Below are 15961 nucleotides of genomic sequence, written 5' to 3' on the forward strand. Positions count from 1 at the left end.
TTCAAATGAATGTTGTAACTCATCTTGTATGCATGCTTGCACATAACAAACTCTCTTTTTTATCACACAGTTTAAAGAAAGATGCATATGAGATTGAAATTCATGGACTGCTCAGGTAAATTATGTATTACGGAATCAATAAATTCTTAGCTATATGGATTTGTGGAATCCTGTCTTTTAAGCAGAGGAGGAAGAAAGAACCATTTAGGCTGGTGAATAATTCTAGCAAGCAGTTTGCTGACTAGCAATATCTATCATCAGGGTTCTCATATACCAATTGTGGTAGTAAACTGTGCCTACTCTGGATATATCTCTAATTGGAGTGTGCATGTGTGTGTGTGAGAGAGTATAATTCAGGTGTATAAAACAGATGCCAGAAATTTCTTGTCTAATATTTTTGGATGAGACATCTGACAAACTAAAATTTTGATGACAGCAGTTGATAAATATTTGAAAAATTACATTTGGTGGTTGTACAACTTTCACTGACTTCTCAAAGCTACTTAAGAGTTTTTGGATTGCGGATTACGCCTATCCCTATGCATCCATGATGGATTCTTTTTATTTCTGTCCTCCTCTTCCCTGCCCCCTTTTCATCAGTGAGGCAGAGGTTTTGGACCACAGTAAGAACCCCTGTGAGGAGTCTTTTGTGCCAGACACAGAAGGAAAGATCTATGTGATGTATATCAAAATGGAACAAGAAGCTGATTTCACCACCTGGACTCAGCTTGCCAAGGTAATTTCCAATCTTCCTTTCCAACCAATGATGTAGAATGTAAAAGAAAGAGAATGTAGAAGACTCCATTGTTAGATTGCTGTAGTTACACATGAATTCAAATCTAGCACAGAAAAAAGTTCCTAATAGCAGCTTCACCCTGTCCAGAGTCTTGTGAGAACTTTGTCTGCCGTTAACCCAGGGTGTTCCACACTCTACACTAGTGGACAAAATTGTGGAAACCTTTTGGGAAAAATGTATTTTTGAGGTCTGATGGCTCATAACACCACTTTTTTGGGAGTAATACCATAAAATTATATATCAATGGAAAGATAATTTAATCAAGAGTGTAATGCAATAACTTTTATGAAGGATTTTTTTTTACAACAGTAGTTATAAAGAAGAAAATTGAAACACATAGGAAAAAATGAGTTATACAACAATTCTCACCATGTCAGTTAATACTTAGTTGGGTAACCTTTTGCTTTAATTACGGCCTTATAATGCCTTCCCATGGAGTGAACCAAGTTTTTTAGTTCTGCAGCTGTTATAATGTGAAACCACGATTGAGTTATTGTTTCTATTAATTGCGTTTTATTGCTAGGTTGCTTCTCACTAACCAGTTTCTTTAGACGGCTCCATAGATTTTCGATGGGGTTAAAGTCTGAGCTATTCCCAGGCCATTCCAACGGTGGAATATGATTATCTTGAAACCACTTTTTGCACACAGCAGCAACATGACATGGAGCTGAATCTTGTTGAAATATAAATGCTTCATTATCTTGGAAAAGATCACGTGTGGAAGGCTTCAGTTTGGGCTCAAGTATTTCATTTATGTATTTTTGGGCATTTATATTGCCATTTATCACACAAATTCTGTCCACACCTTTTGATGTCATACAACCCCATATCATAACACTAACTGGGTGTTTCACGGTAGTTGTAATGCAATCAGGATGCAAATCTTCTCTGATTCTTCTTCTCACGTATTTTATGCCATCACTACCAAACAGGGAGATTTTGGTCTCATCGCTCCAAATAACACTGTCCCATTGTTCCGCTGTCCAGTTAACATGGGTTTTAGCCCAGTTTAATCTTTTCAACCTTTGTTTGAGAGACAACAATGGTTTTTTTCATGGAATTCTAGCATTAAGACCAAATCCCTCCAGTCTGCGCCGAACAGTCCTTGCACTCAACTTCACATTGAATTGCGCCATTTCGTTCTGTATACACCCCGATGATTTTCTTCTGTCACCTAGGCTCAGTCTCTCAATTCTTCTACCATCCCTTGCTTGTGTACACCTTTTCCTGCCTTTACCAGTCTGGTTTTGTAGTGACTGAGTTGCCTTATATCTCTTCAAAAATTTAGAAATGCCACCTTTGGTTAAGTTTCCACCAATTTTTCTTCTAATTTCTTCATAACTGTTCCCTTGTTCACTTAATAGTACTATTTTACATCGCTTTCTGGGTGAGCAGTCAACTCTTTGTGCCATTTCTTGAATTGTATTACGTTGAATGGCTACATTCAAATGAAGGAAAGCTACTTCATATCAACCTAAGCAAATTGTGCTTCCTTTTCCTGGTTATTTGGCTATAACATTTGATAGAATACAGATAATTGAACAAACTTTGTTGCATTACATTCTTGATTAAATTATCTTTCCATTGCTATATAATTTTATGGTATTACTCCAAACTAAAGTGGTGAAATGAGCCATCAAACCTCAAAAATGCACTTTTTCCAAAAGGTTTCCACAATTTTGGCCACTAGTGTATTTTCCATCAGTTCTGGTCCCATACTGCTTTGATTTATCCCTTGATTTCCACACGCGTCTTTTTTTGTTTTGCTTTAGGTGTTTTGGTTTTTTTCCGGTTCTGTTGAGACCACTTTACCTTGATCTTTTTCTGGAAGTCAATTTTGAGTAGATTTTTTCCTTCTGCTTAATATTTCTTTTGGTTTTGTTTTTCCAGCCCATTCCCACCTAACTTCAACGTACTTTTCAATGATTGGACATTCATTGTCGAAGCACTCCTCCCCACCACCTTTTTTCCCTACCCCAAAGTTTTGCTTACTGTCTTTTTTAATCATCGTTTTCATAGCATTATATCAACTTTCTATTATAATACATATTGCAGACCCTCAGAATTCCCAGCTTTCATTTTTTTAAACAATGTAAGTTTCTAGCCCATCCCATGGCGGTGATATGCCTTTTTCTTTATATCTCTGCAAGGGAAGAGGCTAGAGACTTTTAAAACTGAACTCTAGGAATTCAGACAATCTGCTGCATGTATTGTTACAATGTTAGGCCGATAGAACACTATGAAAATGACGTTGTTTTTAAAAAATGCAGTGGTCCTGGGGAGCCAGGAGAGGGACTGTGGGCCAAAAAACTGTGGGACTGTGGGCCAAAAAAACCAGCACAGTTTGAAAAGCACATAACTGCTGCTGCTCCAGGCTCCATCCTGCCTCTTGGCTCTAAGTCAGCCCAGGTGGGATTCTCAAGTTTGGACCCAGGGAAACCTTAGGTATAGATGATGGAGCTGTTCCTCTCTTAGACTTCTCCATGTGATTGTCAGTCTTTTTTTAAAATCAGCGCATATATTAATAAAACATAAGCATATGCAAAAAATCACCTATGATGTCACCAGTGATGACAACACTCTCACTTGAAAATCCTGATTATTTAAGGCATGTGCAGAACAAAATAAACCAACTCCACAACAGTAAAAATGCAAAGGGAGGGCAAACATATGGAAAAACCATTCCCAAACTTATTTCAATGCTTGGGGATCAACTGCTAAGTAAATCAGGATTATCAAGTGTGCAGAAAAGTTCCCAGTCTGGTGCCATTGTGCTTGTAAAGCTTTCCTCTTTCCTCTGCCCTTAGTGCCTCCATGTTTGGGATCTAGATGTCCGTGGGAACCACAAGGGACTGTGGCGGCTCTTCCGGAAAAAGAACCACTTCTTGGTAGTAGGAGTTCCTGCTTCACCGTATTCGTAAGTGTCCTTCACGGGAAGAACGGCAGGATTTGAGTCCAGTGGCACCTTAAGACCAACAACATTTGCATAGTATAAGCTTTTTGAGCGTCAGAGCTCCCTTTGTCAGGTACATGGAAAAGCTGCTTCCTGAATGGCCATTGGCTTTCCCTTTTCCTTTCTGATCTACTTGGTCCCAGTTCAGGAGATAGCAGAGCAGAAACATCTACTTGAGCACTGTGTCCATTGTCCTCTTGTCATCACTGACTGCTGGTGCCTATTCTATCCTCTTTAAAACTAAAAACAAAAAATCAAATATTTTAGAGAACCTGGCAAGAGAATGTACTGTGTGGCAAAACGTAGTTCATCATTCTTGTATTTTGCATAAATATATAGAGATGCATCCAGTGTAATATTTCACAATGTTTGTTTGGTTGAAATCCAGCTGTTTGGCCTTAGAATTAACTTTCCTACAAAAGGAATCTTACTTCACGTATGATGGCCTTTACCCCTTTTCCAACAGAGAGATTATCTCAGAGTTGCTTTTTCACAATCGTTCTGTATGCAGACTGTTCATTTTCATGTTGTCTTTCCTAATGTGATTTTGTGTTTGTTTTTTGCTAGTACAGTAGGTCTCAACTGTAAGTGTCTATGGAGTGCCTAACAATATTATTGTCAATGCATAAAACCAGACTGCATGTACATCTTATTCTAACAAGAACACTTTGAAAGTTTGTTGTAGTGTGTTTAATGTACCATGATGAATGCTAGGCTCTCGACTGGGATTTGGTGGGAGCCAAAGTTTTTCACAAGAGAAGACGCACTCGATTCTTCTGCATCTGTGTGTACTGCAGATGATGGTATCCTGATTATTTAAGGCATGTGCAAGCTCTACGCTTGCTATGGGCATTGAAAGCTAGGTACATGGAGGCTATTGAACTAGGAAGGGGTCATTGTCGGGGACTTTGAGAATCACTTGGAGAACGCCAATGTAACAAGATAGTTGAGAAGAAGTGGGAGGAAATGACTGGAATAAGTGGATAGGGAAGAATGCAGGATGTGTAGTTGTGGGCTGGCCATGAGAAAGAGAAGAGAAACCATCATGTATTGTTTCTTTGTCTATTCCACTGTTACTGGGTGGAGTCCTTAACTTCTCCGTCTTGGGTATCCTGGTAATCTGTTCCCATCCCTCTTTTTCCTTTGTTTTAGATTCAAGAAACCGTCATCAGTGACCCCCATCTACATGGAGCCCCAAGCCAAGGATGAGGCAGTCGGTCCTGTAGCAGCAGCAGCAGAGCAGACATGAAGCAGAACTTGCAGCGTCGTTCATGTCGCCTTTGCTGTCTGCTGTGGGAGGAGAGGCACAGGCAGCCGTGGAACTCCGCAGGATCTGTGTGTCATTTTGTCTGAGGGTCTTAGGAGTAGGGGGCAAAACAGAAGAGCTACAGGGCTCCTGTGCCCCGAGGCAGCTGCTGTCGAGTATGGATAAGTTGCCCTGGGAAGGCTCTAGCAGGCGCCATTTAGTATATTTTCTATGCCGCTGCAACAATGCAATTTGTCTCATTTTTAACACTGATGCTTTACTAACTGTGGCCACCCTTTCCCCAAATTGGGGGCTGGGCCAGAGGGAGCTGTTTGAAAGGGATTGGTTCCTTTTTTTAGGAACTCTTCTCACGCTGCTGCTTCAGGATACGATTTTTTTTATTTATTAACTCTGTGTGGTCAGCATCCTTCAACAAGCTGTTTTGTCTTGCTTGTATTTCTGGTGGTTTTCAAGGAGGGTATTATGATGCAAATCTAATCCCTTGAAAACATGTGGGGGGAATTCTGTGAAACAGATGAGCCAGCCTACTGCAGCTTCGCTAAAAGGTGGCCAAGCAGAGAGCTCACTTGTGTGCTGGGGATGGTTTTGTGTTGAAGGTGGAAGCTGCAACATCAGGAAGCAACTCCATGTATTGGCACTGTGGAATTCTCTGGTTAATTCCTTTCTCTTCCCTTCCCTAGTTTGTGTCAGAGGGGCATCCATGTGAGAACAGGCCTTTCTGGGTTCTGCCCTTATCTACCCCAGTGGCCAATGAAGGCAACTCTTCCTAGCACCAACTCATGCAAGAGTCAGACTGGCAGTAGCTTGCAGAGGCCAGGGATGTAGGGCTTGTTGGTACTGTTCTTAGCTGCAGCCCATGATGTTGTACAATGTCCAGGAACAGGACAAAGGACCAGGTGTAAAAAGTGCCTTGAATGAGCAAGTGCTACTCTAGAAAGTCTTGGTCTCTGTCAGCTCTTAATAGTACAGATGAAGAAAAATGAATCTAACCAAACTTTTTAATTCTTCTTGTTTCTTTGGGAATGGGCTTCTCTGGGTTTAAAAATCCAATCCCAGAAACACAGTTGCCCAGTCGAGTTGTCCAGTCATCGTTCTTGTGTGCAGAGAGTGGTGGCAATGGCATGTCACTTCATAGGCTATTGTCCTCTCTCTTGGTGGTACCAACCTGTAGAGGAAGCCTCAGTTGATGAGACTTGGATCTCTCCTGCTAGGCTGGTTGTTTCAGGCCAAAGTTGCTGAAGCCTGTTCCTCAAAGAAGAGACCTGTGTATGCGCGCACCCTGGGGAAAGTGTCCAATTCTTCAGTTGTTCTGGACTTCAGATTGACTGTGTGGAGATGAAGGAAGGAAGCAGCAATTCAGGGATAAAAGGTGAACAAAGGCTTCCTTTTCCATATCCAGTGCCTTAGGAGGCAAAGGTACTATTTGGATCTAGAATGTAATTTTCAGTGAATAACTAAAGGAATGGAAGTACTGCCCTTTAAGGGATGGTTGGATTCTGGTTCAACACAATCCTGCCCTTAACACTTGGTTGACGTTTTTTGTTTTCTGTCTTCTTCCCCCTCCAAGCAAGTCCAAGTCCAAGACCCACAAGGCCTTTCACAAAAGATGACAAGGTGGATAGGCAGCATGTTGTTACAATGTTCATTTAATTTGTTTGCTGGCTAGTGATGGCCCCATAGCTCCCACCCGCTGCCACCACTTCTGGAGCTGGAGAGGCTGCTTGAGTTGAGAGCATTGTGCTTCATACCTGGTAGCTTATCAAAAATCTTACTCCCTACTAGACCTAAAGCCCTGGGGTTCCCGTAATTGAGGAGGAGAGTACTGGATATTGTGGGTGGCTTGAGACAGGCTCTTTACTTTTGAAAAAACAGGATGTGAGTCGATACTTAAGATGTGATCCACAATCTGTGTGTCTGCCCTCAATACATCCCATAACTTTTTGTTAGAAAACAGGGTAGCATGTGTGGACCACCTTGTCTCTGACAGGGTCAGCTGTTATTAATCAGGAAGTGTAAAATGCATATGAAACCACCTGATCCAGTGTAGCAAATGGGAAAGGCATATGAGTATTTCTTGGCCCTTCCTGTTGCCTTCGAAGTAAATGTGCTACAGAAGAGGTGGTCTTCCGGCAGTATGACAAACATGACCTAGAGTGAAAGTACAGTAGAGTCTGCTTGTGATTAACAGTGCCTTTCTAACATAGTTGCACCATTGTAATCCTTGACTCCAATGGACTTACAAGGGTGTAACTCTCCTTAGGAAGGTACTGTAAATCTACTTATTTTTCCTCCATTTAGTTATACTTGTCTTGCTTGTCTTCAGTTGCATCATGTTTCATTTAGAAAAATTGGGCCACACAAACTATTCTTCCTTTCTTCTCCCCTCCCCCTCCCCCCACCACCCAGATCACTGTGACTACAGGGCAACTCCTCATTTTTTTGAAAGAAGAGTTCCCACTTGTTTCTCATGTGTCTCCGGAGCAAGAAACATAATGTGGAGAGGGCATGGGTACCATAAACTGGACTTAAAAGATGTTCCTCAGCACAAATTTAGTTTGTGTTCTTTACTGACATGCACAGGACAAAGTATTCTAGAGTTGTATGGAGACCAGATGCGAATTTTGTCTATCTTCTAATGAATGAAATGGTTCTCTTTATGAAGCAGCTAAACAGTAGATTAATTATTAAGTGATATCATGGTACAGAATGCACTTTTTGTTTTATTTTATTGTTAAAAACCATGCCACTTGAAATTAAAACTGGGAACTTTTCGCACGTTTTTATCAACCTAGCTCTGTGAGGCCAACCACTTGAATGAACTACAAGCATGCTAGCAGTAGGTTTCATTTATTTGGTAACAGGGGGCTTGAAAGCCACCCAGGATCCAAAGCTTTGATTCACTTGGTGATTCTGCTTAGAGAATCAGCAAACACATGTCCCATTCATTTACAGGAACTGAATTTATTTCAGATTCAGAAGGCACAGCTCTGAGATCTCAAAGTACATGATCGGAGAGAAGAAAGAGGACTCCTTTCTTTGGCAAGAGTTCAGGAAGTATAGGAATTAGGCAGTAAGAGATCCTGGTATTCTCTCTTCTCATTGTATGAAGTCACAAGAGTCCTTTGTCTCTTAAAGGCTTGATAAGGAAAAACAGGGGTCCTTCAGAGGGGAAACTAAATAGGGTGATCTGCTGGTTGCTTTTAATAGTAAGGCAGCTGCTGCCTACCTCGTGTGCAAAACTGGGATGTCCCAAGATTATGAAAAACAAGTAAGGATTCCTTGCTTTCAAATGGAGCTCCCTTCCTTACTCACATATGCTTAAAGATCCATCAGCTTGGCTTTCACAGCACCCAGCATCCTATTAGTACACCATTTTTACCAATTAGAATTGACAAGCAGGAAAAAGTATTTTCATGGCTTTGTTATGCTGGGGGGGGGGGTGAAGAAGCTCTTCAGTTGTAATATTCTCCTAGCTGCTTCAGTTTGCTACTCTCTTTAGTGCTGCTGACATGTCAGCCATTGAAAAATTGAAACCAGAAGGTATATCTGGCTATGAGCCAAAACAATTAAGGTGGCTGCTCCATTAACATTGCCACTGGAAGTAGACCTTTTCAACTGCAGCATCAGTCAAGCTGTGTGATTCTACTTCATAGTTTTAAAAGCCTAGAATTTCAAAATGTTACATGAAAGGAACATTATTCTGCTCTTAGCACTCATAATAGGTACAACTTCTGCCCTACCTAATCAAATGCAAAACATTTTGCAAACAGTTTATGAGGTTGGTGAGTTTTAGTTTAGGGGTAAGATGTATTTGGGGATTTTTAATAGAGAAACAAGTAGCGAAAACAGCCATTTCAAGATGTATTTTCCCCTAGTCAAAAGAGCAAACATTGCAGAGTAGGTACAGCAACTTGTAAGTCCCTCAGATTTTGGATGTACTCCTAATGCTCTGTGGCATGTAAAAGCCTAGCCTAGCTCCATTTTAAGTCTATGGGAGTTTTAAAAGCACTGGAGGCCCATTGTGCACTCTGTAACTAGGCAAACTGGGCCTGTGCCCTTATCGCTGATTTGCAGATTCCAGTGGGAGCACACTTGTCTTTCTCTGCTTTGCACCTAACATTTGCCATCCTTTGCATGCTTATTGTCCAGCAACTCTCACTGAATTTAGTGGAACTTAATTCTCCATTTGACCTTTAAATACAGAACAATTTTTTTTTTAACCAGCATTTGGAGGATAGAGACTGGGACAACTGTGTAAAACCCCTGAAGGTTAGGGGAATTCCTAGAGTGTCAAAGCATTGCTCAGTGGAATTTCCCCCCTCCCCAATTTTCCTCCTGCTGCTCCATTGAGCAAGATCAAGGTGGGAGACTGCCTGCCACGCCAGGCAACCTAGTAAGTCTACTTGCTATTTCTTCAGCTATAATTTTTGTAGCTGGTTCCTATTAAGGACAGAATGCTAGATAAAATCTGCTTGTCTGATCCAGCAAAACTTTAGGTCCTCACCCAATCCCAGAAGCTGAAGAATTAGTCCCTGAATCACTGCTGCAGGTGGAGGGGAAATAGGGAGACACAACAGTGGAAGCCCTAGTTACCTCTGGGTGCCCCATGCAGCTGGGCAAATCTTTGCTTTCCTATGATATTTTAGCTGGGTCTGAATGGTGTGTGAATTGGCCCCCAGAAAGCAGTTCCATCTAGGGCCCTATAGTGGCTCTCTGCAGCCCTGCTTTAGATTGTTTAAATCCTTGGGCATGCTGGAACTCCACTTCCGTCTTGAATCATCCAGTATTTTCCAGTCATACATGAGCCTGAAACAATGAGAATCTTCTAATAATATTATCCTACACATTGCTGTTTCTTTTGGTCTTTCTGCAGCTTTCCCAAACTATGTGTTCTAATACATGACATTAGAATGTAAAGTCCCTCCGTGGGCTGTGATCGGGTAGGCCAAGCAGTTCAAACTATTGGCAGCTTTCAAAGGACTGACAGCCAGTGCAAGCCTAAGAATGTTTTCCTGGGAGTAAGCCCCCTGAAGAGACCTGGGCACAATTTTGAATAGACTCACTGGCTCACAGTTGTTGTCTTGGCTCTCTCCCTGTACTCTCTCTGGCTTTCCATTCCTTTCCTTTCCTATGGTCCCCTTTTAAAAAAACCTGAACTGTAAAAGAGAGACGATGGGGGAAGGGGCTGGCTGCTCCTGGCCGTTGGGAAGAGCGTTGCATGCAGTGGGGGAGAAGGGCTGCTTTGGGGGAGCCAGTTGTTATTTTTCCAACAATAAAGATGGCAGAACTTGTTTCACATCCTGTGACTTTCATGCCTCTGTTCACAGTAATTTCTTGTACCACAAGTAAAATACCACCTCTAGGCTACCATCCTTTTTTTGCTCCTCCTCTTCCTCAAGTGCACTCCTCTTAGCTATTTGTGCTGTGTGCTATCAAATTGCTTCAGACTTATCATGACCCTGTGAATTAACGACCTCCAAAACGTCATATTATTAACAGCCTTGCTCATATTTTGCAAACTGGAGCATTTGTGCCTACTGATATCCCAACAGAACGAACTCTCTGCCGGTTCCAAAACCTTCCCTTCCTCATAAATGGGAAACAGTCTGTATCACTCTAATCAGTTGTGTGGCTGTGTACAAGTTGCCCATAAGCATTTTACAGGGTCTTGGGCAGAATTATTATTTATTTAAATATTTATACTTTGTTTTTCTCCCCATAGTTAGTTACACCAACATGTTGCATGTCCCTACGGGGTGGCTCATAATCAAAGAGCTCTAACATACTAGAGGCAGATCATGGATCTCCATCTCTCGATGAAAGGCAAATTGGATTTGCATGTACCCCCGATACAGATCCGCTCCATATAACCCTCTCGAACCCTGCTTGGTTTTGCAGCTTGCCAATGTGTCCTCATTTTAAAGGGGGGGGATGGGAGTTTAAAAGACCTTTTCCCTTACAGTGCTAGTGAGAGCCTGATTTCAGTTAGTTAACATAGATGGGGTGAAGGATTAAATCCCCTCCCTCTGTGTTCCAGTTCTGAACTGGGGCTGTACTTAGGTTGCCAACTCCAGGTTAGGAATTCCTGAAGACTTGGGGACAGAGCCTAGAGGGACCTGAGCAGCGTTTAATCCACCCTCCAATGCTGCCATTTTCTCCAGGGAAGCTGATCTCTGTAGTCAAGAGAGCAGTTGTAATTCCAGGAAGTCTCCAGGCCTCACCTGTAGGTTGGCAGCCCTAGGCTGGGTACATAAGCAGTTTTCCTTTTACTGATGGAAGGAGATTGTGACTTTTGTTATTCATGTCTAGGCCCGGAGTCTCCCCCTTGGCTCCAGCTGTCCTGATTTAAGGGGCCACTTCTGTTTTCTCTAGGTTAGTCTTTGTTTGTGTTAGCATGGCTGTCTCAGGGTTTCCAAAACAATATTACTAACAGGTAGCTGCCAGAGCTAACATTTTGTAAACCAGATCCCCTGTCATAGCATGTTTCAACAAGCCTTGGGAAATTAGAGCTTCTGAATCACAGCACTATCCCTTAAGCCTAAACTTCTTTCCAAAACAATGAAGTTGAAAAGTCTGAAATAAGCTAGACAAATGAGCCTCTAACCTCCTGCAAGCAGAATTTGGGAAATCTCAGCCAATAGTGGGGGTTAAAAAACAAACAAGCCCTGGCCCTGCTGTGATGTCCTTAATAAAAGCTTGATACATACATTTTTAGTGGTTGGTTACAGATCCCAGTGGGATGATCATCTTAGTCTGTTGCAACAAAAATAATGCCTTGTGCCGCTTTAAAGATTCATCGAAGCCAAAACATTCATGGGCTAGGCTCCACCTCATCAAATATATGAAATAGATTGGGGAGGGGGGGCATTAATTGTGAGGTTAAAAGGCTATGAAATCCATAAGGTTGATAGGGTTGCTGACAGGCGTGGAGGGAACATGTCTTCTCCCTTTCATAGTTTCTTATGAAGCCCTTAATGTGTCACCTTCTAGGTGTGAGTTACAGTTACTGGGTGAAAATTTTCCTTGCACTGTGAGAGAAGTAATAGAACCACTTACTTCAGAGCAAAGACGACAGGTTAATCTGGTAATGACCCTAGTTGTGCCTTTGCTGGACAGCTGACCATAAAGGCAAGAAGAGAATTTAGAAAGATTTAAGATTCCTATTGAGGTTTAATTCATACTGCATCCCAGGAGGTTTGCTTTTTAGTGAAATGTGAAGACTAAAAAATATGCCATTTTTTCCTGACCTTACTCCTAAGGCCAGTGTCAAGTACAGGGATGGTCCGCCACTGCAGGGGCCAAGTCTCCTGCTCTAATCATGGGCAGATCAGCACTTTAAATTATTGGGAAAATTTCTAGTGGGCCACTACCCTGGAGAGTTACTGGCAGCCCGGAGCAAGCGGAGCCAAACAGTGCCTGCACTAGGGCAAGTGCCTAGGGTTGCCAAGTTCCAGGTAGGGCCTGGAAATCTCCCAGCATTACAACTGTACTCCAGCCTACAGAGATTCCCTCGCAGAAAATGGAAGCTTCAGAGGATGGGCTCTGTGGCATTATACCTTGCTTGAGATACCGCCTCAGAGTCCACTCCCAAATCCCCAGGAATTCCCTGTCCCAGAGTTGGCAGCCCTACAAAGTGCCAGAGGGACTGCTCAGGTTAGCCTGCTGCAGAACTGTTTCAACATCCAAGTCCACACTTGCTAGTAAAAATCAAAGGCACCAGAGTGAGGGCTCTGGTGTACTAACATTCTCTACCTTGAACATACATCTTGGGGGCTTAGCAAGAGTAGAGAAGGCGTGCAAAGGAGCAGAGACAGCGGAACTGGGAACTTTGTGTGTGGAAGTTTATCTCTCTCACACACAATTTTTCTGATGCAAAATGGCCTATTGGGTCTGACATTTACCCCAATTGTACCTGTATTATTGCTACCAATTTTACTCCTAGGTCTAGTGAAGCAACTACTTTTTGGAGCCACCAGAGGTCCTCAGTGCTTCAGATGCAGAAGCTGAAGAGTATCTGTTCTCTGTGAGAAAGAAGAAGGAAATGACTTGGTTCTTAAAGGCTGTCCCAAGAAATGGAGTGGACCTAACGAATGGTGATAAGATCGTCACTGTGTGCGGTCATGAGGTCTCCAATCTAACCTTCCATCATATCTCATGCTGGCTAGCTGCTTAGTTGTGTGTAGCCACACTAGGCAAGATTGATGGCAAATGCGTACAGGTCCTCCTAGCAGGGGCTGAACAAGTAACTCCAGGTGCTTTAAAGGGTTTGTCTTGGTTTTATAGCATGCCAAATTCATAGCCCAGCTATGAGGGGCAGTCTTAGCTAATGGGCAAGCAGGACAGCTCCTCTGTGCCCATGTAGTAGGGGCCCAACTTCCCACAGCCCTGCCCCCTCAAGGAGTGAGGAAAACAAGAGTTGGCTTCTGTTGCTCCCAACTGCCCTATCCAAGGCTCATGCAGATGGTTTCTTGCAGCAGCAGGGTTCCCATCCATTCTTCATGGAGTGAGGGCCATCCCTTGCTTGTCCCTGGCGGGGGAGGGCAGTGATTCTGGGCCCCATCCTGCCCTCTTGCCCAGGTTCCCAGAATTACTAAGAATACCCCATCAGCTATTCAAATTTAGAGCTGTTTTAATCAGGGGTTCTGGTTCAACAGATATCCGATAACTGCCTGGTTTTCCTCACAATGCAGTGTTGCCAGGATGAACTAGTGGGGTCAGCTGCAATGGTTATGAAAGGAATGCAGAGTATGTTGGGGCTAGGACAGAGTTTGGCTACTTTTGTTCACCTGATAAGCACAAGTACACTTGAGTTGATTTCAGAGAATTTGCTTAGACATCCTTAACTGTGTTCCTGACCCTCTGCATTGTCCTTATGGGTTTATAGTAGGGCAGAGAGGAATTATTTGCTTAGAACAACCTTTTCTTCTGTTTGCACTAAGGGTTAGTTCATAATGCTTGCAAAATGGAACAAAGTCAAGGAAATGATTGAAATCACCAGAAAGGACTCGAATCTATTTGACTGTGTGTCATTTTGTATGTTTTTTATTACACACTTCCTGTATTTCTGCAAGACTTCATTAGAAATCCTATGCCTTCTTTATAAGACAAAGAAAATGCAGTTTCCTTAACAACAATTCTTTAGGCACAAGAATCCCCCTCCCCCCCCAGATTTGCTGCAGCCCAAGAGTTAGCACCCTGTGCAGGAACTAAAGGGCGGGGGGGGGGGGGAGCAATGAAATTAGAGCTGATGAAAGGAGCTTTGACTCTCAAAAGTTTATACACTGAAAAACTTGTTGGTTTTCAAGGTGCTATTAGGCTCAAATCGTGCTGTTCTACTGCAGACCAACACAGATACCTACCTGAAAATAAAATATGTATATTAGAAAATACGTTAAGTGTTTTTGGAGTTATTCATTCCAGAAAGACAATTTTTTTTAGAAAGGGGCTGGCAAAGTGAATGTCAGGCTTGATAAATGGGGTTGATTTGGCATCAAAAGGCACATAAGAACAGCCTGCATTGGGCCACACTTGGTCAACTACAGGTAGAAGGTTGGGTGGGAGAGAGTATTGTGTCAACCCTTGCTCTATGAGTTAGTTTGTGTGTTGTAAACACTTAGATCATGCATGTTTCATTTTTAAAAATTCCTGAAGCTTTAAAAAATACTTATCAACCATAAAACCAGCTGTTGTCATCTCAGGAGGTTAAAAACAATACAGAGTAATAGAACAACACAAGAAAGCTCTGCCATTAAGGAACCTTACCACAAAGAAGCTTTAAACCACAGCCAGCCTTAGTCATCCACAAATGTCTGGCAATTTTAAAACCCAGTTAAATGGGTTCTAGACTAGAGTCAAAACAGCTATGCCGAAGGAGTTACAAAGCAAAGCCACCACGTGATAAAAACAGGCCTGGTTTGTGGCAGCCACCCACCTTGCCTCATAAAGTGGGGGGAGGGGGTTGCCGATCATCTGGAGAGGTCTGGAGATCTGGACTTATAACTGATAACTCCATACTACAGAGATGGCTGCTTTAGAGGGTGGACTGTATGGCATTATACTCCACAGGAGGTCCCCAAACTGTACCCCCAAATCCTCAGGGATTTCCAAACCTAGAGATGGCAACCATGGTGTTTTACCAGGGAAATGCAAGCAAGGCAGCTTCCTGGGGCCTGGTCCAGAAGAAGGGCACTGTACAGGATGCATGGCTCTGGCTACTCAGTCACCTGAGGAAAATAAAGCAGAAAGCCCAGGAGTCCTGGTTGGGTTCCAGTTCCCCTGTCTCATTTTTTGCCATGGTTAAAAGGAGGAGCAGATTCGCTGGCCTTTGTGGGATCATAGGGTTGCCAACCTCCAGGCAGGGCCTGGCGATCTCCCAGAATTACAACTGATCTGCTTACAACAGGGATCAGTTCCCCTAAAGAAAATGGCTGCTTTCGAGCTCTAAGGCAGTACACCTTGCTGAGGTCTCCCCCCAAGCCCTGCCCTCCCCAGGCTCCACATCCAAATCTCCAGGAATTTGGCGATGCTAGGCTGTGCTATAGTCACACCACTGGTTGGGGAACACAAAGCAGTATGATGGACAGCCTCATTCTGGTAGCAAATGTCCCTTAGATTTTCTAGTTCCAAAACTATTGAGGGCTTTACATTTAGAACCAGCACTAGTTTGAAGTAAGCCCCGACAAGGACACCATTCAAAAGCAGCACCATGTACAGCACATTGCAGTAATCTCGGTGGCAGAAAAGTGCCTTTTAAAATACATCTGGCATGAAAATTGTCCCCTTTCAGCTGTCCTAGTTTTGCTAATTCATGCTATGGAGACTCCAAGACGAGCAACCCCATACTGGATATGAGGTTACTCTTGAAGAAACAGGAAGCTTCAGTTGGTTTGAAATGCAGCAGCCCAGTTGTTAGCCATAGTTAAGCACTGTGTGCATCTTGCCCCAA

At 42.9% G+C, this 15961-nt stretch overlaps 1 protein-coding gene across 3 annotated transcripts in view; it reads left to right on the plus strand.

Annotated features, from left to right (window-relative positions):
• The window catches only part of POMGNT1 (protein O-linked mannose N-acetylglucosaminyltransferase 1 (beta 1,2-)), a 48613-nt gene extending 38047 nt beyond the window's left edge, over nt 1–10566 (plus strand). Inside the window, exons 19-23 of one of the 3 annotated variants that reach the window (XR_008597031.1) lie at nt 71–115; nt 601–736; nt 3604–3713; nt 4902–6385; nt 7423–10566. Coding sequence is in view for 2 of the 3 variants with exons in the window: in XM_054979588.1 (XP_054835563.1) it covers nt 71–115; nt 601–736; nt 3604–3713; nt 4902–4998 (388 nt within the window). In the remaining variant the exon portion in view is untranslated. Of the gene's footprint in view, nt 1–70; nt 116–600; nt 737–3603; nt 3714–4901 lie in introns of all 3 variants that reach the window. The other 2 variants (XM_054979588.1, XM_054979589.1) reach the window with 2 other exon arrangements.
• The last annotated feature ends 5395 nt before the right edge of the window (nt 10567–15961 follow it).

This window comes from Eublepharis macularius, chromosome 5 (assembly GCF_028583425.1).
Source record: "Eublepharis macularius isolate TG4126 chromosome 5, MPM_Emac_v1.0, whole genome shotgun sequence".
In the NCBI taxonomy this organism is placed as follows: domain Eukaryota; kingdom Metazoa; phylum Chordata; class Lepidosauria; order Squamata; family Eublepharidae; genus Eublepharis; species Eublepharis macularius.